The sequence below is a fragment of the Zalophus californianus genome, chromosome 4 (assembly GCF_009762305.2).
Source record: "Zalophus californianus isolate mZalCal1 chromosome 4, mZalCal1.pri.v2, whole genome shotgun sequence".
Lineage (NCBI taxonomy): Eukaryota > Metazoa > Chordata > Mammalia > Carnivora > Otariidae > Zalophus > Zalophus californianus.
In genome coordinates this window covers 129,473,162-129,499,874 of record NC_045598.1, presented here as the reverse complement: position 1 = coordinate 129,499,874, position 26,713 = coordinate 129,473,162, and the positions used below count along the sequence as shown (strand labels likewise).

Sequence of the window (26,713 nt, the reverse complement as noted above, 5' to 3'; positions counted from 1 at the left end):
TTCTTACTCGCTAGTACACTTTTGGACATCCCACTGAATATAGCCATTGTACCGTCTTGTGCCCTCAGGTTAATGATCCTGCTCTGAGGGGAGGCAACCTTTTCCCAAACCAGCTGCCTGGAATGGATATGATTAAGCAGGAGGGAGACGCATCACGGGTAAGAAACAGCAAAGAAACATGTGAATAGGGTAGTATAGTGACATGGATATTTTATAGACCAAAACTGACAGATACGTTGTCAGCCAGTGGATTGAAGATAGTTGTAACGCTTGCGATTTTTTAAAAATATCTTGTAATTTTATCTGACATACAGTGGTTTTCCGTGAATAATTATTTCTCTAAGCTCATTTTAATTAGAGCTAATGGTGGTGTGTGAATTAAGAACACTAATTTTGCTCTGAAATGATATTATTATAGCAAAGCAAAAAAAGTAGCAATGAATCAGTCACGTAAGGGCAAAATGATTTATTTTTACTTTTTCTGAATCATAATGTTAGATTTTCAGGACGATAAAGAGGAGCTAACTTACAATTGTTCTCTATCCCTTAATTAAGTGTATGTTTATTCTTTTTAAGAGTTTTTTCTATATTTCATTTTCTTTAGACAACAGTCATGTATATTATTTGCCTATTATCTTCAACACTTGTTCTAAGGAGAGTGATATTAACATGTTCAATCAGATCTTGAAAAAAAATAATCGGTACTTAGAACCCAACTGAACTGTGTGCCTAGTAGCAGATCTGTTAACAGGAAGGCTCTGTGAGCAGTTTAGCACATAGATAAATGGGCCTGCGGGGCCCTCTTAAGGTAAGGGATATAATCCTTAGCAGTAGATAACTTTTTTTTAACTTAAAAATTCTCTCTCAGTGGAGAAAATGTAGGATCGATGTTCAATTTCCTGCCAAAAAGTGGATCTTGGATGGTTTTGTTAATACCTAAATTTAAAAAGTAATAGATCCAGGGGCGCCTGGGTGGCTCAGTTGGTTAAGCGTCTGCCTTCGGCTCAGGTCATAATCTCAGGATCGTGGGATCGAGCCCCGTGTCAGGCTCTGTGCTTGGCATGGAGCCTGCTTGAGATACTCTCTTCTCCTTCTGCCCCCTCTTCTCTCTCTTGCTCTCTCGCTCTCTAATTAAAAAAAAAAAAAATTTTTTTTTTTTTTTTTAAACGTAATAGATCTAGGGATGCCTGGCTGGCTCAGTAGGTAGAGCATCCGACTCTTGATCTCTGGGTCATGAGTTCAAGCCCCATGTGGGGTGTAGAGATTGCTTTTTTTAAGTAATCTAGATTTAAAAACACAGTGTGTGAATTTTCTGTGTGGTTTTTCTGGTTTAAAGAACCACAGTCGGGCGCCTGGGTGGCCCAATTAGTTAAGCATCTGCCTTCAGCTCAGGTCATGATCCCAGGGTCCTGGGATCGAGCCCTGCATCAGGCTCCCTGCTGAGCAGGGTGTCTGCTTCTCCCTCTCCCTCTGCCCCTTTGCCCACTCATGCGTGCTCTCTCTCTCTAAGAAATAAATATTAAAAAAAAAAAAAGCCACAGTCATCATGGCAGAGAGGCCCATGGGTGGAAGTCCTGTAGGTGTTTTTTGTAAGTACCCAGATGCACAGCTCATCTAAATGGTTAATGTTGCTACAGTGAGTCATACAGAAAATAGAATATATTTCATATTGACCATGTGTTTAGACTCTAAATGTGCCACTTATTGAAGTTTGAAGCCCCTTAGGAGGCTGGCATCTTCTTGCTGCCAGTCCTGCCTCCCCCACTGCACCCCCACCCTGCTGCACCTCTACAGAGAGTGGCCACATAACTCAGTGATGGCTTGTGTGCAGAAAGTAGAAGCTTAAAACCTGGGATGGTGCTTCCCAGGGGAGCAATGACATTAGTGGTAATTAGGCTTCTACTAAAGGATAGCCCATTTTAACCCAGAAGTGCCCAGGAGCTTAACTTCTGGGCACATCAGAGCTCTGTGGGAGAAAGAAAGCATTTGGGGGCCAGGATCACATTTCCCTCCCTGAACCTTCCACCTTCAATGTGACTATGTGCCAACCTAGGCCAGCGCCCCCACAGAGCAGGCACCCATAATCTTTTTTTTTTTTTTTAAGATTTTATTTATTTATTTGACAGAGAACACAAGCAGGGGGAGCGGCAGGCAGAGCAGGCAGGGGGAGAAGCAGGCTCCCTGCTGAGCAAGGAGCCCGATGTGGGGCTCGATCCCAGGACTCCAGGATCATGACCTGACCCAAAGGCAGATGCTTAACCAACTGAGCCACCCAGGCATCCCCATAATCTTTTTTAGGTCTAGAAACAACCAACAGGTATTGAGCATTTACCACAAGCATGATTATCTGCTCAGGGCTTTATTTAGACTAGACCACTTAAACCACATCACCAACTGTATGGTAGAACTACTGTTTTGAGGGTTTAATGACTTACCCAAGGTCCCGAAACACCAGGAAGGGAACCCAGGCAGGCTGACCCCCAAGTGTGTGTTACCAGCCCCTGCACTTTACCCCTTACTTCCCCAAAGGGGACACGGAGCTCCCATGATACCTTTCTAAAGGTTTTATGCAAGTAACACTGGAGAAGGCCCCCAAAAAACAAATTGGTCGCTATTCCCTTCTCTCATTTTATAGATCCTGAAGGGAAAAGAAATATTCCCACATCCTGTAGGACAGGCAAACAGTAAAGATTCAGCTCCATATTGAGAAGAGTCCTCAGCTTCAGGCACTGGAATCACAGGAGGGAAAATCCTCTGACATCAGGAAAGGGAATGTACCATTTGGTCTCTAGTGTACAGGGACCATGCCGGGCCCATCAGATATTTAGGTCTTCGCAACACTTAGAGATGAGGAGACTGAATCTCAGAGGATTAGGGAATTTGCCCAAGCCCACACAGCTAGTGTGTGGGGGCATCTATCCTAGAGGGGAGGGGGACCTGGGCACAGTGGAGAGGTAAAGGTGTAGGCAAGGTGGGCCAGGACAACCAGGGTATTGATTCATGCACATCTAGGCACCCATGGGTGCCCACTAAAACGAAAATGGAAAGATTAGCACCACAAAAAGCAACTTCCAATAAATACAGGATGTTCTCTCCATCACAAGTGCCTTTCGGGATCTGTGGCAAGAATACTGTGCCTGTTGTCATCTAGCCTGGGCCATTCGCGCCCCTCCCACTTTCTCTGTTTTTCCCAGCCCCCCTCTTGAATCTTGCTTACCCATCTGTACTTTGTTCATGCTGAATGTTAAGGCCAGGGAACAGTCTGTCAGACACTCTTGTTTCCTCCAGAGACTAATATGTACAGTATATCCCTTCTAATCCATGAGTAAGAAGTGGCAGTGTGACTCTGTACTTGTCACCATACTACTGATGTGTACACAGGGGAAAATGGTCATCTGCAGCCTCTTGTGTCTATAACTGGCCCTGCTACTATTGTGAATCCTGGAACTGTTTTCAGAATTTTTATTGGTAACCTCGTTCTATTTGTTGAGCTGGGAACCACTGTGATTCATTGTTAATTGAATCTATGTTCCACTTATCTTGAAATGGAGATTAAAAAATTATACCTTGCTTAAAGCAGAGCTAGAATATACAACTGTGGATTTACCAAAACACCATTTAGAGAAGGGCAGTTATTTCATATCACCAAACATCCTTCCTTTTACAAGGACTTACAGTATGCCTCTATATTTTACATATACTTCAACTCATCAAACTGAGTTTATTGGTCAGCTGCACGGCCCTTGTATAAAGTAGAGCTGTAATTACTTGTACTTGCTTGTGTTACGGAAATCGATCTCTAACTAGGACCAGCTCTGAGGTGGGGGTGGTAATGATAGTGGCGAGGACATTGACCGAGCTCTTTCCGTGTTGTGAGGAGTACTTAAACACTTCATGTACATCATTTTGTTTAATCCTCACGACAGCCCTAGGAAGTATTAGGGACAGAAAGATTAAGTGACTCCCCACCCCCTGAAGTGACACAGCCGGATGCCAAGGCAAGCAGCGTTCCTCTAGAGATGCATGTCCTGCTCCACGTTCTCTTTCACTAACACTGATCCTTTTTTTTTTTTTTAAAGATTTTATTTATTTATTTGACAGAGACACAGCGAGAGAGGGAACACAAGCAGGGGGAGGGGGGGAGGGAGAAGCAGGCTTCCCCTAGAGCAGAGAGCCCGATGTGGGGCTCGATCCCAGGACCCTGGGACCATGACCTGAGCCGAAGGCAGATGCTTATTGACTGAGCCACCCAGGCGCCCCTCACTAACACTGATCCTGCCTGAGAGCTGCTTGTTGGTGTCCATTCGTGTTAGAGAATACTGCCGCCTTCAAGTGGCTAAGGATAGGAATACTTCTCAATTTGTCTTTCCAGACTAACTGGAAAAATTGAAGGATTTTTTTCCTGTTTCAGTCAGAGCCGTGGAGTATTTCTATATAAAATCATGTAAGTGACACAAACTAGCTTTATATTATAGATGAAGGACATTCACTGTTCTCTCTGAGGAGCTGTAACCAGAGCGATCCTCGTGCGCTGACACGTTAAGCTCGGGAGAGCCGCGCAGCGGGCCGGGGGCGTAGCCCACCTGTGACCGCGACACTTAAGGATCTGGGGCAGTTCGCCCAGATCTCTCGTTTGAATGGACTAAGTGAAACTTCCTCTCTGATCGGACTTAAACTAGATAATCTCTAGTGGCCCTTATGTGCTAACTGTGTCTAAATATCTAAATCCCAGAAGCAGTTGTTACTTGTTCACACAGTAAACAGTACTTCCTCTCGCGTAACTCGGACCCTGCTGTTATTTCACTGTCTACCTGGCCCACTCAATGTTTTGATGGCAATGACCAGAAATCTACCGTTATGGTGATATCCCCAGCACCTGGCACAGAGTAGATACTCAATATTTGCTACATGGATAAAATATCTTGGGGGGAAACATAGTCGGTAGCCAAAGAAAAGCACTGACACACACCTGCACCAACCAAGCAAACACCTGCACGTGAGTCTTGCTCACTCCAGCCCTCCGTGTTCACTCCTTCAGACTGTCAGTTCATAGCAGCCAGAAACTAGCATGAATGCCCCTGGAGCCAAAACCCTGCTTATTCAGCTTGCTGAAGCCAGGGAAACATCCCGTGGAACCTGGGGAGTCTCTCCACACGGGAGAGTCAAGACGGACATTCCGTTGAAAGTGGCTTTGTACTCGATGATTTTGAGGAAGGGGTAAGGAAATGGTGGCCACCTCTGAACGATGTTGTCCAAAAGCAAAGGCAGCTCGGCAACGAGGTATCAGTAATCTCGTTTGAGGAGGTGGGAGAGGTTGAACTGGTCTGGGAGGTCGCTGGGAAGAGAGCTGCAGTCATTCAGAAGGAGGGATTGGTAATCCACCGCAGTCCCTTGGTCTTCAAAGTGCTCTGTAGGGTCTGCCGGCCTTTGGAAATGATGTGTCCATTTAGGAACAGTGCCTTCCGCCTGTCTGCATCAAAATCAAGTGTAATTCAGCCAGATGCGGCCTTCGGGATTGGCAGTACTTCAAATGGCCACATATTCTGATGATTTCGTGATGAGCATTATGACGGTGTTACAGCAAATTCAGAGGTACTTCATGATTTTCTCTCTGTTTTCCCGCAGAAATACTGCTGACACTGAAGGTAGCTGGTTGCTTCTCTCTTCAGCTGACTGGGCTCACTTGCTTAAAACACTTACAGCCTGGAGAGCTGTGTCTATTTGTTTTGACCCAGTCGACCTGCCAGCCAGTTCTGCCAGAGCCTGGTCAGCAGATGGACCTGGGCCCCGGCTCCCAGGGTGGGGTCCGCTTGGCTGTTGCAGGAGGGAGCTGCCTCTTCGCTTGACAGTTGGAAGCTCGCGTCCAGACAGTTGCTCAGTCTGTTCACTGCATTCACCTTAGTGCAACTTAGATCTCTCCTGCAAAGTAAATGTTGACAGGCAAATTTCATACCCATGTCGGATTGAATGTATTTAAATGTATGTATTTAAGGAAAACAACCATGCTCTTGTTCTGTTCCTGTTTGGTTCCAGACACTGGTTTCTTGCTTTGTTTTCCCTGGCTAATCAGTCTAGTGCAAAAGATTAAGATTTCATCTCGGGGAAAGAACAGAATTAAGGGGAAAAAAAAAATCAAACTAAAGGTATTCTAAGCTAAAGCCTGTATTTGGGATAAAAGCAGAGCAGACACCATGGACAGCGCTGTATGTACCGAGACACCCAAGAAGTGAAGACCAATAAAGTCAGAGTTGTATCTTTGTAGAAGCTCTAGAGACCATGTTGGAAAGAGTTTCCAGTTACCGAACAGATGAAAAGGAGCCTGTGAAGGGCTGTTAATATTAACAAGTGCTTTTTCCTTTTTTTTTCTTTGTCAAAATCAAACTAGTTCACCCAAATTGTGAATCAAGAGGAAATATTGTTCATTTTCAAACTAAGTTCCCTTTAGATTGCTCAGACAGTTTTGACTCGTACCTCTTCTTCCCCATGTGATCCTGACTCTCTCCCCCCCCACCCTTGGCCTTCCCCACTTCTCCCCCACATTCATTCATCTTGTTAAAAAAAATGTTAAAAAAGCAACAGAAACCAGGTAAGCCCTTTATTTCCTTAAATGTTTTGCCAGCCACTTACCAATTGCTAACTATTAAATTTCAGAAAAATGCATTTACTGGCAAGGAGAGGAGCCAAGTCAGGACTTGATACCAATCAAACTAAGGATACCTGCTTTGGAAGTATGTTTATTCTGTTCCCCAGCAACACTGGCCTACAAAAACGGGCAAAAATAACAGTGTGTTTAAAATTGACAGCAGATATCACAACAGATTTAACCTCCGCCATGTGTTTTTTATTTTGTTTTTTAGCAGTGCTGACTAAGCCGAAGTTTTGTAAGGTACATAAAATCCAATTTATATGTAAACAAGCAATAATTTAAGTTGAGAACTTAAGTGTTTTAATTGTATAATTTTTGTGAGGTATACATATTGTGGAATTGACTCAAAAATGAGGTACTTCAGTATTAAATTAGATATCTTCATAGCAATGTCTCCTAAAGGTGTTTTGTAAAGGATATCAATGCCTTGATTAGACCTAATTTGTAGACTTAAGACTTTTTATTTTCTAAACCTTGTGATTCTGCTCATAAATCATTTATCTAATCTATATGATATGCAGCCGCTGTAGGAACCAATTCTTGATTTTTATATGTTTATATTCTTTCTTAATGAACCTTAGAAAGACTACATGTTACTAAGCAGGCCACTTTTATGGTTCTTTTTCTGGCCCACTCTGGTAGGGGAATAATCTTTTATTAATTGGCGTCCGTTTCAGACAACCGCAATACCGAGAAACTGATGGCCTTTTTTGAGCTATTTCCCCCCAACCCCTAATACACATACTTTCTTACCTAAATTTCAGAATGATGATGTCTTTTTGATGTCTAAAAAGCAAAGCATTTTATATCTCATTAGCCAGGCTTTTTAGGAACAGAGAGGTTTTTCCTTGAAATTTGATTGTTTATTTGTGGCAGGGTGGAAAATGTACCAACTACCCCTATTTCTATTTCTCTCTCTCTCTCTCTCTATGGGCAAATTAGGGCATATAGAAAGAGATACAGCCCAAAGATAAATGGTTAAGTAGACAGTCTGAAAGTGATGCTCCATACTAAAGAAATTTTCTGGAAATTTGCATTTCGATACTTTGTTCCACTTGAGAGGGGTCTCACTACAGGGAGGTGGCCAAGGAACAGCACTTCTCGGCGGCCACCAGTTCACGTTGTCCCCTCGAGAGGCTCTACTCGTCTCCACCGAACCACTGGGTTGCCCAGTTGAGATGGAAAAAAATGAGCAGATGTTGGCCCGGAACTCCATGACCTCATCGGTGTGATGAGGCTCACATGACACAGTTTACTGTGACCGGTTTTAAGTTGATTTTTAGAAATACGTGAATCGGAATGACTTCAACTTCACACAGCACAAAGGAGAAATGGAGTTTAAACTGGCTTTGTTTTGTTTTTAAGTCCCTTTTCACTAGAACACTGTCCAAAAAATCTGTGTATCTTGTATCGTTTACCCATCTGCCCACTGTGTCTTAATGTCCATCCCAATTCAGACAAATCTGCAAACCTGTGATACTGGTAATTTAGAATAATTCATGATTATTACTGTTTTGAAGGAAAAGAGATGGTAAATTCTCTTATGGCTCAGACCAGGTAGTGGATTTTGCTTTACATCTAATTAAAAGTCAGTGAAGGAATCCTCTGATCATATTGATCACTATAGAAGCAAAAGCCAAATCAATCCCCTTCATTATCAGTATTTCTCATGCTGTAAACAATAAATTTGTTAGACTGAGTACTTGGTTTTGTTTAATAGAACAAAATAATCAGTGTTTTACTTATATTACTAAATGTGAAAAACACATAATGTGAAAAGTATACATACATTAACTTGGTTGTAAAACTCATTTAAGTGTTCATGTAATGTGCTAAGTTTAAAAAGTGAAGTGAGCTGTTTTACTACAATGAATTCGTTCGACTCAAAGACTAAAAATGCCCCTCCCACGTGTATCTCTTAAGGCCTGTAATAACTGAAAGCAATGTTTTTGCAGTTTATATAATGCAATTTTTAATCTGTGTTTAAAACTGGAGTTCATATGGGCTTAACACATGAAATGGGTGGCACAGATCCACTTGCAGAACCCAAAGATACACAATCAATTTTGAAATGCAACTTAAGCCATTAATTGTTGGTGTGAATTTAAAATTTTCTAGTATTTGTATGGTAGTATGCTGCCTAAGAGCAAAGCATTCTCTGCACAAAAGAAAATTACTGTAGTGGCTTCGATTTTAATTAGAATTTTCTCCCTGGTGTTTCTTTATAGACTAAAACAAAATCTTTTAAGTTTCTTACTACAGGTAAAAGCTATGTGCAAGAACCTCAAAATGCTAAAATCTAGCATAATGCCTTAGATCTGTTTTTAAGTCTTGTATATTCCTACATAGCTGTCCAATGTATTATATTTGTATAGTGAATTGTGTACAATTTTTGAATAAGTGCATCATCACTTAAACCTTTATGTTGTTGAATAGTGATGATGATACATTTCTTCAAACATTTAACTGTCATTTTTGTTCCTTTGTCATTTGTGGGTTTTATTTGTACAGTTCCTCATGAAGTTGCATCTGAGATGTGTGTATATGAAAAGATTATACAAGGGTAAAATTAAGCAATATATTAACTATGGTTCTTCAGGAGAAAGCTTACAGTGTTTCAGGTTGTGATTTATTTTCAAAATGGAGTTGACTCTGAACATCACTTTGTTCACCTGCATTGATGTTTGTATTTCTAGTGTGAGCAGTTTATGCAAAGGTAGATATATTCAGAGAAATTTTAAATACATTTATGCAAGTTAATATTGCTTTGCTGATGCTATTTGCTTATTTGATGTTAAATAATGCTATTGTAAATAAAGAATTCTGTTGTTATTGCATCATTTAATAAATTTTAATGCCTTCGGGTTTTACATGGCTTGGGAGATTTTAATGTGTTTATATTGTACCTTCATTCATAACTGCATTTAAGTTTAAAATACCTGCCCTGTAATTTAATCATCTCTCACATTCAGACAGTAGTTGACACCATTCCTGGCACCCTAACATTTGATTCCCCTGCTGACCCATTTTACAGATTTTCAATTTGAAGCCGAGAGCTTATATCTTAAAATTGTCTAGCAACTTAATGGCAAATACCGGCTGAGTAGGCCCACTGAATCCCAGATGAGGTCACTGCTCTCCCCACCAGACTGTGCCACCTCTTATCCCCATCTCTCCAAAAACATGGACTTCTGACTGGTTACTGAGGTTATACGTTACATTTTAGAATATTTGTGATGGTCTTAATCGGTTGATTTGTTAATAGTTGATAAACGATATAAGCACAATTCCTAAAATCCGGGTCATAAACTACAGGAAACACTAGTAAATATACTCTGGAATGGTGTTTTTAAAAGATAGAAAAACAACATGAGTGAATAGAAAATCTTGGGGCGCCTGGCTGGCTCAGAGCAGGTGACTTTTTTTTTTAATATTTTATTATTTGAGAGAGAGAGAGTACAAGTCGGGGGGGGAGGGCAGAGGGAGAGGGAGAAGCAGACCACCACCACCCCCGGACTGAGAGGGAGGCTAATGCGGGACTCGATCCCAGGACCCTGAGATCATGACCTGAGCCGAAGGCAGATGCTTTAGACTGAGCCACCCAGGTTTTCCTGGGCATGTGACTCTTGATCTTGGGGCTGTGAGTTCGAGCCCCACTTTGGGTGTAGAGATTACTTCAAAAATAAAATCTTTGAAAAAAAATAAAACTCTATCAATGCTATTAACTATACTAAATCGAAGGAAAAAAACAAGATTAACTTTAGTAGATACCTTTGAACAAATTTGCATAGAATCAGTTTCAGCCCCCTTTCATGAGAAAACCTCTAGGAAAAGTAAATGTCCTAAAGTTATTTAAGGTTATCTGATGCAGTCTCACTGACACATCTTAACGGTTAAATATTAAAAGTATTAAAGTTGGAACAAAACAAGGAGACCTCATTACCAATGCTGAGAAATGAGATATTACTACAGGAATAGAAAAGGTACAACATTTTTAGTCAATTTGACCCATCTATGCTGAAAACCCAAAGGAATCAACCAGCTCTTGGAACGAATAAAAAAGCTCAGTCAGACGGCTAGAATATACATAAATGGATACCTCTGTCCACACGAAAAATCAATTTTTTCAAATCTTCACTTAAAATAACAATACAATGCTTATAAATTTGGATTACAGCTAACACAAAGTGTGAAAGACCTTTGGTGAAGAAAACTATAAAGTCTTATTTAAAAGACAAGGGGGGGGCGCCTGGGTGGCTCAGTCGTTAAGCGTCTGCCTTTGGCTCAGGTCATGATCCCAGGGTCGTGGGATCGAGCCCCGCGTGGGGCTCCCTGCTCCGCGGGAAGCCTGCTTCTCCCTCTCCCACTCCCCCGCTTGTGTTCCTGCTCTCGCTAACTCTCTCTGTCAAATAAATAAAATCTTAAAAATAAAAAATAAAAGAAGGGAAGGGGCGCCTGGGTGGCTCAGTTGGTTAAGCGACTGCCTTCGGCTCAGGTCATGATCCTGGAGTCCCAGGATCAGTCCCGCATCGGGCTCCCTGCTCAGTGGGGGGTCTGCTTCTCCCTCTGACCCAACCCCCTCTCATGTGCGCTCTCTCTCTCTCTCATTCTCTCTCAAATAAATAAGTAAAATCTTAAAAAAAAAAAGGGAAGAAAAAAGATCTAGAAGACCTGAAAAAGTGGCGACATCTTGAACCCAGGAAAAAAAAGGCCCAATATTTAAAAACCATCAATTCCCCCAAATCATTACAAATCCCAATCAAAATCCAAGAAGTAAAATGCATTTGGGAGATAAGATATACAATCTTTGAAATTTTGAAGAAAAACAACGTGGGACTTTTATTGATTAGTATTGTAAAATACTCATACAGAAATGGATAAACACGTAAGAACAGAACCCAGAGATAGGTTGATTATATATAAATTTAATATATGATAGAGATGGTATTTCTAGTCAAATTAGTAGGAATCCACTAAAAAAAATGATTTTGAAACAATTGGCCACATTTGGGGATTACATGGTTGGAAACTGAAGGCATTCTTTAAAAGACAAAAGTTGGGGCACCTGGGTGGCTTAGTCGGTTGAGCATCTGACCGGCTCAGGTCACAGTCCCAGGGTCCCCCACCAAGAGCCTGCATAGCCCCTTACAGCCCCTCATAGCCCCACACAGCCCCGCGTACCCCTCGTAGCCTCACGTAGCCCCTCGTAGCCCCTGATAGCCCCACGTAGCCCCTGATAGCCCCACGTAGCCCCTCGTAGCCCCACGTAGCCCCTCGTAGCCCCACGTAGCCCCACGTAGCCCCTGATAGCCCCACGTAGCTTCTCAGCCCCACGTAGCCCCATGTAGCCCCTCGTAGCCCCACGTAGCCCCTGATAGCCCCACGTAGCCCCTCGTAGCCCCACGTAGCCCCTGATAGCCCCACGTAGCCCCTGATAGCCCCACGTAGCCCCTGATAGCCCCACGTAGCCCCTGATAGCCCCACGTAGCCCCTCGTAGCCCCACGTAGCCCCTGATAGCCCCACGTAGCCCCTCGTAGCCCCACGTAGCCCCTGATAGCCCCACGTAGCCCCTCGTAGCCCCACGTAGCCCCTCGTAGCCCCACGCAGCCCCACGTAGCCCCTCGTAGCCCCACGCAGCCCCACATAGTCCCACGTAGCCCCACATAGCCCCGTGTCAGGGAGTCTGCTTGTCCCTTTCCCTTTCCCTCTGACCCTCCCCTCACTTGTGTGTGCTTGCGCGCGCTCTCTCTCTCTCTCAAATAAATAAAATCTTTAAAAAAAAGAATGTTAATCCCTCTTAACCAAATTTGCTTCCTGAACTCTCTGTCCAGTCTGGTTGCCTAAATGTCCTCATAAGGGAATGTAGCAGCCACAAAGGAAGAACCTACAGGTACTAACATTTGTGGTTTCCCCATGGAAAAAACCGGTGTCACCTTATAGTAAAGCCCACAAATGACAATCCTGCCCACATACACCGAGCCTCCAAACATTTGTTAGCGCCTCCAACTAAAGCATGAGCACATAGCTAAGGATCACTGAACTTCTAAGGAAACCCTGATATGAACATGCAGGCCCCTCAGATCGGCTGTGCAGGGTAACGTGGTCACTGGAGGGCCCAGCTCACTGCACACTTCCAACAGGCAACCCCCAGCTGAGCATGGAGCGCAGCCAGAGTAAGACAAGCCCGCCCTTGGGAGCTGGAACTGCTCCGATGAGCAGCTTGGCCTCTAGGGCGCTATATGAACCTTGCCAAACCTAGAACTGCACTGCACGCCAAGACGTTCACCTAACCTTCCTTCCCAGTCACCCAGGTCTTCTAGCCTGCCCTGGAATCCTGCCCGCCTCCCCTCACAGGCATGTCACCTCAAAAATCACTTTCATATCTAATCCCATCTTGGCACTTGCTTCTTGGAGGGTCCAGACTAACACAAATGAACCAAGAAAGCAGACCATTAAGATGGGAACTGGGCCTGGCTCACTCGAGGCCAGTAGAAGGGGATGCCATCTTGGTCAGTAAGTATGGCACAGATAGCCCTTGGCACAAGGTGATGGCTCAAGGTGCTAAAGATTTCACTGCCAGGGACCCAGGAGAATGTGAAGGGGAACGTGGCAGGTGGGATGACGCAGGGCATTGGAAAGACGCGGGGTGGGAGAAAGCCTACACAGCGGAGGAGGCTGATGGTGCCAGGTTGGGTTGATGCCCAACGGAGGGACCCTGAAGCTGAGGGCTGTTAAGGAGTAATTAACACTAGATCTGAGAGCACAGGGCCTCTGCGGCAGCATCCAAGGAGGCTCTTCTCTCCTGCAATGGAGGAACGAGCATACAGGTGTCAGGCTAAAGTGCTCGTCGTTAAGGTTTAAACGCTCCGCTACGGCAGGTTTGTTATGCGACAGACAGGGCCGTGGTTGGGAAGACCTGGGGACCCTGAAACATGAGTGGAGATAGGCCGATGGCTGCTGCTGACTTCGAAGCCCCCTGAACCTTCTGGGCTTACAGAGGCAACCCTCTCTTCCCTACCAAGAACTACTGACTAAACATCTATAATCGAAAAAGAAAGAATGGAGGAGCAGTCTCCTCAATAAAATTTCAGGGTCCCTTGTTCAGTTCCTGGACCTGAACCAAGTGTGAAATCCAAAGCACATTGATTGAAGAGATGGCCAAGTCCTTAGGAGTAGGAACCCTGCAATACTATGGCAAGTATGCACACCATGGCCATCCCCCAGTCTTTCCCTAAAGGAGCTACGGGTGACCATACACTGGAGAAGGGGAACAGGCAGACACAGAATCTGAGTTGACACAGATACCTGAAAACAAACATCATCCCGAACCCTGTTAAAGGGGGCACCGAAGAGGCCAACGAATCAACGGAGTCCGGCTGAAGTCCCACTCACAGGAAGCCCACTGGTTCCACGGGCCCACTCAGTGGGTGTTTCCCCATTGTAAGTGTACAATAGGAATGTATACCCTTGGCAGTTGGAACGACCCCCATATTGGGAAAGCCAGGTGGAAACTGCAAGACTGTGCCTCAACTAAAACACATCAAAAACCATATTGCTTTGGGATGGGGAGAGGAACACCACTATTAAAGACCTGAAGGATGCAGGATGGTGGTCCTGTAACTTGACAGGCTCCTGGGGATGCAGTCTGGAGAGCGACCAAGACTTCCACAGATTTAATTCCCTTAAATTTTTATTGCAGCCGCTGTGCAGGACTGGTACCATGTCTAAGAGCAGATGAACGGGATATCAGCCACAAGGGGTGCAGCCAATGATTTGGCAAATGCATTCTCTTTTCTTTTTTAAGGCTTTGTTTTTTCTTTTTTCTTTTTTTTTTAATTAGTGTTTTCATTTTCTTTGGGTAGAGTCAGTGGTCTTATTTATTTATTTATTTATTTATTTATTTATTTATTTATTTGACAGAGAGACACAGCGAGAGAGGGAACACAAGCAGGGGGAGGGGGAGAGGGAGAAGCAGGCTTCCCACCGAGCAGGGAGCCCGATGTGGGGCTCGATCCCAGGACCCTGGGATCATGACCTGAGCCAAAGGCAGTCGCTCAACCAACTGAGCCACCCAGGCGCCCCAAGGCTTTGTTTTTTCTAATTATATATTTTTTCCAGCTTTACTGAGGGATAATTGACAAAATTGTCCGTAGAATCCTAGTAAGTATGGATGTGGTACATTGTGGCATCCCTTGGGATAAGGCTCGGAGATCCTTTGCCTGAGTCAAAGGGACATTAAAAAGGTCAAGGGCGACTCCAGCAAATCTGCCTCGGCCGGTGCTGGGGCCCCAGAGCTGTGCGGCAGTTTGAGGAAGGAACACACTGTCTGAGTGGGTGGGGGCTCTGAAATAGCGCCAGTGTGGTCCCGGGGAGGCTGGGGCTGGGGAAGCCTTGCACTTGGCCCTGGAACAGTGCCTTGGACCCCTTGGGCTCCGAGGAAACGGAATGCTTAAATTGAGAAGTGTTATGTTGCATGAAAACCTGCCATCAGATTTCAGTTGATTTTAACAGCAGTGCTGCTTTTGGTGGCAAGCAATTGGGATCAATTCCAGCTCACACACACACACACACACACACACACACACACACACACACGAGAGAGAGAGAGAGAGAGAGAGAGAGAGAGAGAGAGAAACAGCAAAGAGCTTTAATAGAAGAATAAAGCAGTTGAGCAACATGAACTCAATAAAGAAGAAACAGCACAGCTGGGGCTATTTCAGCAAGAGTTCTTTGACTTTCTCTCTGCCATCACAGTGATTCAGTGGCAAGGCCCCAATTTCTGAATTCTTTGTCCCAATTTCAGAAGTACTCAGAAAAAGCTTTTGGACTACCTTGGATCACTAAGGAACTATGGTTAGGGGCGCCTGGGTGGCTCAGTCAGTTAAGCGTGTGACTTCGGCTCAGGTCATGATCCGGGGAGTCCTGGGATCGAGTTGGGCAACGGGCTCTCTGCTCAGAGGGGAACCTGCTTCTCCCTCTACCCCTCCCACCGCTCGTGCTCTCTCTCTCTCTCAAATAAATAAATAAAATCTTTTTTTTTTAAATTTTTAGGGGCGCCTGGGTGGCTCAGTTGTTAAGCGTCTGCCTTCGGCTCAGGTCATGATCCCAGGGTCCTGGGATCGAGCCCTGCATCGGGCTCCCTGCTCGGCAGGAAGCCTGCTTCTCCCTCTCCCACTCCCCCTGCTTGTGTTTCCTCTCTGTGTCTCTCTCTGTCAAATAAATAAATAAAATCTTTAAAAAAAAAACTATTAAAAGAGGGAACAAAATGACCATCACATATAGATCGTTGTTATCTAGAAAATCCCACAGAATCAGTAGAAACCTATGAGAATTCATAAGACAATTCAGAATGAGAAACACATATGAAATGAGCAAGCAATCATTAATACCATGGATAAGTAAGAAGAACACAGTGGGGGCACCTGTGTGGCTCAGTCGGTTAAGCATCTGTCTTTGGTTTAGGTCATGATCTCTGGGTCCTGGAATCAAGCCCCTCATCGGGCTCCCTGGTCAGCAGGAGCCTACTTCTCTCCCCCCCGACCCTGCTCATTCTCTCTCTCTCTCTCAAATAAATAAAATCTTAAAAAAAAAAAGAAAAATATAGTGGATACAAAATTCCCATTCACAATACCAGTTTTTTTCTTAATTATAAAGTTCCTAAGGATAATCTTTAAAAAATGTATATAAGTTCATTTACATAAAAGAAGATTTAAGTAGAAGGACATGAGAATGTCAGTTTTTCACATCTAATTTATAAGCTTAATTTCAACTCATGTTTCAATGGGATTTTTTAATTTGCCAAAATTATCTAAATTTTATCCACAAGAAGAAACAGATGCAAAAGGCTTTCAAACTGCTGGAAACCAAGCTTTAATATAAATAAATATTTGACATTAAAATTCTGGAAAGAAATAGCCCAGAATAGTAACAGTAGTTTCTCCATAGAAATAAGGATGATTTCTTTTTCTTCACCATAGGTTTTCTGTATTGTCCACATGACCACAGTAAATTAATTGCATTTATAAAGGAAAAGGAGTAGAAAGAGGGTGTTAGTTTTCATCCACCTGAGACACTACTTTTTTTATACGTTTTCTTGTAGTCATCATAGGCATTTTATTTTTTTAAGATTTTATTTATTTATTTAGGAGAGAGAATGGGTGAGAAAAAGAGAGAGAAAGAGCATGAGCAGGACAGAGGGAGAGGGAGAAGCAGGCTCCCCTGGGGGGGGGGCTCGATCCCAGGACTCTGGGATCACGACCCGAGCCCGAGGCAGATGCTTAACGACTGAGCCACCCAGACGCCCCCTACTTTTCTTATTTTAAGTAAGCATTTTCTCATGTCAGTAAAAGACGCTTATACAAGTGTAACAGCCTATGTAATATCCCATTGACTTGAGTCATTTCTAACTTTTCAATAATATGAATAGTACTAAAGTAGTTTTGTGCTTACAAATTTCTGTATTTCAGATTATCTACCCTAGGAAAGATTCTCTGAAAGCATGAACCATAATTTATTCTGTCACCAACAGTATAAGAATATTTGCACCAGTATAAACTAGCATATTTCTTCTTTATCTCTCCTAATGTGAGAGACATTTAAAAAGAGCCGATTATAGATAACTTTTTTCTTCAACTCTTTTCTAACCTCTGTAAATATCCTAGGGTGACAATGAACTACTTTTATTACCAGAAATGCACACACACAAGCCTTGTGCAGAAAAGGCATGACGATTCCCTCCACTGGGGGGCCCCAAACCCTAAGCTAACATGGTGGCAATGCCTACCGGAAGGGGGAGCAGCGAGTGTATTTGCTGCTTCCCAAGAGCACGCTCAGGATCACAGATGTTTGCTTTTCAAAATTTGATCCCTTATTTTTGGTCCCCAAAGCTGGCCATTTCCCCCCCTCCCAATGTGAACTGTCTGCTTGCCTTTTCAGAGAGACACCCCTGCACCCGCTCTCAGGCTAAGACACTCTCCTGCCAAGGGTTTCTCCAGTAGAGGGAAGCTCTCCCAACAGTCCCTGTTTAGTCTGAGTAACCCAAGAGAGATCAAAAACAAAACACAGGGAAAATGATCGTACCTACAAAGTGAGTGCTTTCTCTGAATCCATCCTTTTCTAAACTGCCCTGGAGAGGACTTACTCCACTTCAGTGTGGGTACATTTCTGACGTGTACGCAGTGTTAACAGGAGCTAACACCAGGAGGGCCAGTAGACAGGGACGACCCAGGCCATCCGTCCTGCACCCACAGCCTAGCAGGCCTCACGGGACGAGCATGTGAGTAACAGGTGGACAAGGTAGACTTGTGGGGTGTCCATCATTATACTGCACTCCATCCAGGACCACGGAAGCCCTGGGGGCAGCTCAGAGGGGCAGGCAACGCCCTGCGAGAAATGAAGACCAATGCTGCTGAATCTCTTTGCTCTCTTAGAATAAAACAAAACTCCAATCACTGAGTAGCGACCTTGCAGTCTAGGCGATGACCCCTGAATTCACCTACCCCCTTGGAGTTCTCTCGAGCCCAGTGCCCACCAGCACGCTGACTCCCGTTAATACTCTGTTGGACTGTCAGAATCTGTGATGCTAAACAGCAAATTAGCCTCTGTTTACCCTCCTTCACCGCTCCTTTGATTTTCCGGAAGCCCCCAAGACTCAAAATTAGTGGGTAACGGGCCAAAACATCCAGCCGGGTTGGCCCATCTGGAGTCTGGGGCTCCGTCATAAAGCACGCTGCTCTGCGGTCTGGCTCCAGCACGTGGATGCGCACTGGATGTACACGCGGGATTTGTAGGGCAGTGTGAGGGCCGGATCACACTCGTGTTCACAGGCAGATCGTCAGGCAAAGACGTGTTATGGTATGGGCATTCTGTGTGTCGGTGACTTGAAGCTCTCTTCTGTTTCTGCTTCCGACAGGCAGGTGTGTAAGGGCTCCTCTTAAGAAAATGGCATAACGTGGCCACCACAGGGAAAAGCCCATCTCTGTCCCTCTGGGCAGATTGGCTTCGAGCCTGTAACTATGGAAAAAATAGAGCAGGAGCATTTTTGGCTGAGAGGAGAAAAGGGGAAAGGGCAGGGGGGTGTGCAGAGGAAAATGGAAGAAAACGATGAGCAGCCAGTGAAATTCATTCCTTTGTCGAGTCATAAAATAAATACTGATTTAATAAGTCACTATGAATGTGCTCATAGTCTACCCGGAAGATAGAGACATAAGCAAGTGGTGTTCAAGTTATTGTACCCCCAAGTGAAGTCAATTTAAAATATTATAGGGGTTGGGGTGCCTGGGTGGCCCAGACCATCGAGCGTCTGACTCTAGGTTTTGGCTCAGGTCTTGATCTCAAGGTCGTGGGATTGAGCCCTGCGTCAGGGTCTGCACTCAGTATGGTCTGCTTGAGATTCTCTCTCTCCCTTTGCCCCTGCTCTGCCCACCCCTCTTTCAAATAAATAAATAGATCTTTAAATGAATGAATGAATCTTTAAATAAATAAATAAAATATTATAGGGAATCAGAGTGTTTACTTTGCACCGAAAGGTTTCATGGAAATGTTGGCATTTAAGGTTTCCCGAGGGGCAGGACTAAGACTCAGGGAGTTGAGGGAGATATATTCCAGGTAAGGAATGAAGTGCTACCAGCCTCTTAACTGGCAGGGAAGCCCTCTAGGACCACGTTTGGTTGGATTTCATGCCGGTTATTAACTTATTTCCTCCCAGGCCCCAAATTCACCCCATTGGAGTGGTGTATGAAAATGAATCTGATGTTGGTGAGGATGCGGAGAAAGAGGAACCCTCCTACACTGTTGATGGGAATGCAAGCTGGTGCAGCCACTCTGGAAAACAGTATGGAGGTTCCTCAAATAGTTGAAAATAGAGCTACCCTACAAGCCAGCAACTGCACTAACTAGGCATTTACCTTAAAGATACAAATGTAGTGGGTGCCTGGGTGACTCAGTCGTTAAGCATCTGCCTTCAGCTCAGGTCATGTTCCCAGGGTCCTGGGATCGGGCCCCACGTCGGGCTCCCTGCTCGGCGGGAAGCCTGCTTCTCCCTCTCCCACTCCCCCTGCTTGTGTTCCCTCTCTCGCTGTGTCTCTCTCTGTCAAATAAATAAATAAAATCTTTAAAAAAAAAAAGATACAAATGTAGTGATCTGAAGGGGGACCTGCACCCCAGTGTTTACAGCAGCAATGTCCACAATAGCCAAACTATGGAAAGAGCCAAGATGTCCATCGGCAGATGAATGGATAAAGAAAATGTACACACACACACACACACACACACACACACACACACACACACACACACACACACACACACACACAATGGAATATTATGCAGCCATCAAAAGGAATGAAATCTTGCCATTTGCAACGACATGGATGGAACTGGAGGGTGTTATGCTGAGAGAAATAAGTCAATCAGAGAAAGACATGTATCATATGACCTCACTGATATGAGGAATTCTTAATCTCAGGAAACAAACTGAGGGTTGCTGGAGTGGTGGGGGGTGGGAGGGATGGGGTGGCTGGGTGATAGACATTGGGGAGGGTATGTGCTATGGTGAGCGCTGTGAAGTGTACAAGACTGATGAATCACAGATCTGTACCTCTGAAACAAATAATACATTATATGTTAAAAAAAATTTTTAGAAAAAGAAAAGAAAATGTTTTTGGATAGCTGGCACCAAAGCTTTGTCAGAAGAGGGCGCTAAAAAGTCAGTACAGGAGGAAGAAACTTGGCTGGATCTTGGAGGTACGCAGCTTCTCCGAGGGCTGGTGCCTTCTTCAGCAACCCCCTGGGTGGTTTTGTAGCAGAGCGCCCCCAGCGACACATCTCCCTATGAACAACTTCCCCCAGGACACTAGAGGGCCCATTTCCAGAAAGTTCCACTAGTGTGGCACCATAGCAACTCGCCCGGCATTCAGTGGCCACTTCAACAAGGTCCACATCTCAGCTTATGGGGAGGGTGTGGGGTGGCTAATAGATGTTTATATCATATTATATCTACTGTTATATATCTGCTATTCCTATGTTCTCTGGAGTTCTCTTTGCTTCTTATTCACCATTCCCTGGTCACATCAATCCCCTGCTATAGATAATAATTTTTTTTACTTTTTTTTTTTTTTAAAGCTCTATACCCAATGTGGGACTTGAACTTACAACCCTGAGATCAAGAGTCACGTGCTCTATTGACTGAACCAGTCAGGTGCTCCAATAATCCTTTATATTAAGCTTTCCCTGTTCAAATCACTCCAAGGTTTCTCTGTCTTGACTGGTCCCAGACTGACAGAATTTTCAACAAAGATAACTTCTTATTCTGCCTGTACTGGGAGGGGTGGGGGGGATGGGGATCCTGCTCTTCAAAGTAAAAATTTTGTACATAGGAGTAGTCTATTGTATATGTTACAAATTTCTGAAACTCCAAAAAGTAATGAAAACCAGAAAAATGGTTTACAATGGGTTTTTATATACTCTCTTTAAGAAAAATTCACATGTCTTGAATTCCCAAGACAAAGGACAAACTAAGGCCAAATTAAGAGAGTGTATCCCATAGTGGAGTATTTCCAAAAATAGAGTATTAGAGGTACACTAGAGGAAGGGCGAAGAAACTAACTCTTCAGAGTTGAAGTCATTATAAACATTTTTCTCATTAAAGATTAAAAGATATTTTTAAAAAGAAAAAAGAGAGGGCACCTGGGTGGCTCAGTTGGTTAAGCGTCTGCCTTCGGCTCAGGTCATGATCCTGGAGTCCTGGGATCGAGTCCCGCATCGGGATCCCTGCTCGGTGGGGAGCCTGCTTCTCCCTCTGCCTCTCTCTCTCTCTCTGTCTCTCATGAATAAATAAATAAAATCTTTAAAAAAAAAAGAGAGAGAGAACACAGGCACTAAGGAGAACAGGTGATGAAATAAGACAAGAAGAAAACTGATGAAATTCATCAATTATGAAAACAGACATTTATTTCTCCTTATCTACTTTATAGAAAGGTTGCAAAATTTTAAAATGACATTTGAAAAAATTCAGTAAAGTAGATTCTGGGAAGATGGTACCTGAGTAAGTATTTGTACTTCCTCTTTCTTTCAATCAGTTTATTTCCTCTCTGGAGACCAGAGAGGACCTCACATGACCTTTTGAAGTAGTAGGCACCCAAAAAGTGGGGGTTAAGAGACAATTCTCCATTTGGTCTCTGCACATCTTGCAAGCAAAGCAGACTACTCTCTCTGAACTATGCTTTCAAGTATCGTTTGGATGGCAAACAGTCTTGGGAGATAGTGATAATATGCCTCTCCAGAGCAAAGAGCAGGCATGCTCACTGCACATTTTAAAGGAGTCCAATGCCCTCTACTCCTGTGATAGAGCACACTGTGTGCACTGGAGTCAGCTGACCCTCCTGCTTTGCCCTATGGAATTGGGACTTGGGGAACTGGTGTAAAAAGATTTATAGTCTGGCTATTGCTATTGCTATGAGTAATAAACCACCCTCATCTCTGATCCAGGATTTTGGTGTCTTCGGCCAGCCACCATGAAACTGTGGCAGACTACCTTGGTAACTTGCAAGCAAGGTGACATTTCAGAACTTTTACAGTTCTTGACAGTGGGTTGGACAACATATGGTTGGACCTTGTCTTGTTGTTATTTTTAAATCCAATCTGATAACCTCTGCCTCTTAATTGGGGTCTTTCTTTTTTTCTTTCAGATTTTATTTTTAAGTAATCTCAAGACCCAAGATGGGGCTTGAACTCACAACCCCAAGATCAAGAGTCACATGCCCCAACAACTGAGCCTGCCAGGCACCCTGGAGTCTTTCAACTATGTACATTTAATGTAATTACTGATACCCTTGAGTTTAAATCTACCATCATTTTCCTTCTGCTTCAGAGCTTTCTGTAACATTTCTTGAATGCAGGTCTGTTGGTTATAAATTATGTCTGCTTTTGTTGGTCTGAAAAGGTATTTCAGCTATATTTTTTTTAAGATATTTTTGCTGGGAGAATTCAGTTTGATAGTTTTTTTCTTTATTTTTAAGACACCCCAACATTGTTTTTCTCGTTTGCATAGATTCTGATGGGATGTCTGCTGCATCTTTGTTCACCTCAAAGTAATATATTTTTATCCTCTGGTAGCCATAAATATTTTTGATCCCTAGTTTTAAGCAATTTAATTATGATGTGCCTTACTGTGGCTTTCTGGGACTCCAATTACACATACCTTAGACCACTTCTCATTCTCCCACAGATCTCTGATACCCTGTTCAAAATGTTTCAGTCTTTCTTTAGAATGTTCTTACTGCATTCTACTGTAGTATCTAATTGACTATTAATCCCACCCAGCGTGTTTTCCACTTCAGAGGGTATATCATTCATCCCTAGAAATTCCCTTTGTGACTTGTGTGTATCCTCCATTTCTCTTCCATATGTTCATGTTTTCCTTTACTTTCCCAAACACATCAAGCATATCTATAATAGCTTTTTAACATATTTATTTGCCAATTCCATTGTTGCTGTCCTTTCTTGGTCTGTTTCTGAGGACTTTTTTATTTTGGTTATGCGTCATATTTCCTTCTTCTCTGCATGTCTATTAATTTTTTATTGGATACCAGACACTGTAAATTTTATGTTCTTGAGTGCTGGATGTTGTATTCCAGGAGAGATTGCTGAGCTTTGTTTTGGCAATTAGTTAAATCGCTCAGGATAAGGTTGATACTTGCTTTTAAGCTTTGTTATAGTGCAGGTCTAGAGTGGCCTTTAATTTAGGGCTTTTCCCCATTAGTAAGGTGACATTGTTCTGAGGACTCAAGTAATGCCTTATGTGCTATGATCCTTCCATGCTGGCTGGTTGGAATGCAAAGTAGTCAGCTCTGTGTAATTCAGTTCTGGAATTGTCTGGCCTACTGCTCTCTTGGTTCCTTCTCTGGCCTTCGTCAGTTTCCTCTCATACATGCCCAGGTCAGTGCTCAGCCAAAGACTCAAGGAGATTCCTTTGTAGATCTCTAGGTCTCTCTTTGTGTGCTGTTCCCTCCCTACTCATTGGTATCCTGCCCACAAATACTATCCACCTTGCTGATCTGTGTGTCTTCAACTCAGCAAGACCACTAGGCTTGACTTATGAGTTCCCTTCCTGATTTGGGGTTTCCCTTCCTCTTCTGCATCATGGAAACTGCCTCAGTAGGACAGTAAGCTCAGGCATCTTAACATACATTTCCTTAATTTCCCTTCTCTTACATATCACAGTCCCATGCTGCCTGTTGCCTAGCTCAAAAGAACTGATCCATATACTTTGCCCTGTTTTCTGTTGTTTATAGTAGGAGGGCGATTCCTCTGGCAGTTAATCCTTCATGGGCAAAAAGAGAATCCCATATGATAAATTTTTGAATATATTGCTAGATTTTTGTGTCTCTTTTTATTTGTATTTTTTGCCCCTATTTATATAAGTGACACTGGGCTTTTAAGGGTCTCTCTCTTTATCTGTCTTTATGGGACATAAAGGTTTATGTAGACTTTGCTAATAATTATTTATTTTAATCTTATCTTTATCATTGGCTATATTTTCTTTCTCATTCCCTTTGCTGTATAGTTTACTTTTTCCCCCCCACCTTGGTAATACTTGCCAGAAGTTTATCTATTTAAATGATCTTTCCAAAGAAGCAGTTCTTGGTTTTATTTATCAATTCCATTATTTTTAGTTTTTCAATCTATCAAGTTTGGTTTTTATTTTTTATAAATTTTTTCCTCCTGATTTCATTAAGACTATTGTTCTTGGGTGGGGGGTTGGGTTAGCCTGATGATGGGTATTAAAGAGGACACATTCTGCGTGGAGCACCGGGTGTTATGCACAAACAATGACTCATGGAACACTACATCAAAAACTAATGATGTCATGTATGGTGATCAACATAACAATAAAAAATTTAAAGGAAAAAAGAGTGCCAAAAATACAAAAAAAAAAAAAAGACTATTGTTCTTTTTCTGGATTGTTATTTTTTTTTATTTTTTTTATTTTTTTATTTTTTTTTTTTTAGCAGACTGCAAAGACACTGGGTATGGACTGTTATCTTGAATTTTTATTTTGTTTATTTTTATTCTACTTAAATATCAAAAGCATTTTAGAAAGCAGTATAGCTATGAATTTTTTTCTCCTCACAGCTTTGACTGCCATAATCGTGAACTGTAAGTCCCATCACTTGCCTAAGACAGAACAAGAACAACAACCCTATCAGTTACTCAGTTACAACCATCCAATGTTTTGTGCTCTGAGTATCACTTCTTTCTTCAATCAGAACTTCTATCAACCATTGCCTTGAGAAATTAACCAAAGTCATTCCACTTCTGATATCCCATCCTAGAAACTTCCAAGCCCAAATTACAAGAATAAAATTTGTACACCAAATTCCCATAACAAGAAGCCATTTCAGGATGGTATGTGGGGTGTTCTCACAAGTTGCTTTGTTTAAGGAGGCTTTCCACAATTTGAAGTCCAAAAGGAACTCAGCCATGACCTCCTGCCAGGTACCAGGAGGTAATTTGGGTATTTTGGGTATTTTGTGAGTCCCTTTGCATCTCTTCCATTTGAGGTTTCTGGCCCAAAACAGAGAGGTGAGTCACATACTACAACTGAGCTCTGATCTCATTGATACTCTATTTTCTCGGGAAAATTAGATGTCATTCATTGAAATCTGTTTTTTGGATAGACCTAGATTTCTAAAAATTCTTGGTGAAACTATGTTTTTCATCTAAACTTATCTTTATTTTGGGGGCACCTGGGTGGCTCAGTCGTTAAGCATCTGCCTTCGGCTCAAGTCATGGCCCCAGGGTCCTGGGATCGAGCTCCGCATCAGGCTCCCTGCTCCGTGGTAAGCCTGCTTCTCCCTCTCCCTCTCCCCCTGCTTGTGTTCCCTCTCTCGCTGTGTCTCTCTCTGTCAAATAAATAAAATCTTTAAAATAAAATAAAATAAAATTATCTTTATTTTTTTCTTATCTTACAATGTGTCATTGGCTAAACAGGGAAAAGAGCAAAAAATGGTGAATGAGCAGAATCCAAATGGGTCCATGTCATTAAGACTGACAAGTTTAAGGTCTTGCCGCGCCTGTGTTCCTCAGGCAAATGAAATTTGCCTTGGGTAACCATCTAAAAAGCTTATAAAGTCTATTATTACTCCAACCTATCTTTATATCCCTAAGAATTGGTTTAGGAGAAAAAAAAATCTCCAAAATCTTGACTCACCCCCTGGTGAGTTGCAATTGTTAAGTCTCTGGTCAGAGATAGCCAACTTCTGGCTGGGAGCTGAGGTCAGGTACACAAGCAACACCTGACTGGTCATAATAAATTCTTATGGGGTCATCTCAGTCCAAGCCCATACTTCTGGGAGGCTAAACATCTGTTTCTGATGTATAGTCTTATTTTATTTTATTTTATTTTATTTTGTTTTATTTTGCTTTATTTATTTTTGAGTAAGCTCTATGCCCAATGTGGGGCTTGAACTCATGACCCCAGGATCAAGAGTCACGTGCTCCACTGACTGAGCCAGCCAGGTGCCCCTGTATATTCTCATTTTAATCCAAATGCTTGTGCGTATGTTACAAAATGTCACAGTTTACCAAGTGACCACTTTGAGGAACTTTCAGTATGATCAAAATTGTCCATCTTAGGAGCACTTTCAAACAAAGGGGCAAAAGGAGGTTCAGCAAATTTAATTAATTACTTAATTTGATATTCAATTGTCAGCCTCTTATGACCAATATGAAGAACTTTATAATTAAGATAGTACAGGGAAGCTGTGATCCCAGCCTCCCTCACTTACATGAACTAGCACAAGTATTAATAGGTCCTTCAGATGTTCAACCCTTGCTTGAAAGTGTCAGTTAGAAGAACCTGGGGGAAGAGCCTGGGGGACGTCGGCCTGGCTTAATTGGTAGAGCATGTGACTCTTAATCTCAGGGTCCTGAGTTCAAGCCCCACATTAGAAGCCTACTTAAAAAAATAGTAATAATGGGATGGGGGAATAATAATAATAACAATAAATAAATAAAAAGAAGAAGCTGGGAAACCATGTATTCCTGAAGTTCATCAAACAGAAGAG

The 26,713-nt window shown here is 42.9% G+C and overlaps 1 protein-coding gene across 8 annotated transcripts in view; it reads left to right on the top strand.

Annotated features, from left to right (window-relative positions):
• NCOA2 (nuclear receptor coactivator 2) overlaps nt 1-9,521 on the top strand; it is a 285,796-nt gene extending 276,275 nt beyond the window's left edge. For all 8 annotated transcript variants that reach the window (XM_027596559.2, XM_027596602.2, XM_027596551.2 and 5 more), the window contains 2 exons: nt 69-158; nt 5,626-9,521. In XM_027596559.2, coding sequence (XP_027452360.1) covers nt 69-158; nt 5,626-5,637 — 102 coding nt within the window. In that variant the 3' untranslated portion in view covers nt 5,638-9,521. The remainder of the gene's footprint in view (nt 1-68; nt 159-5,625) is intronic.
• The last annotated feature ends 17,192 nt before the right edge of the window (nt 9,522-26,713 follow it).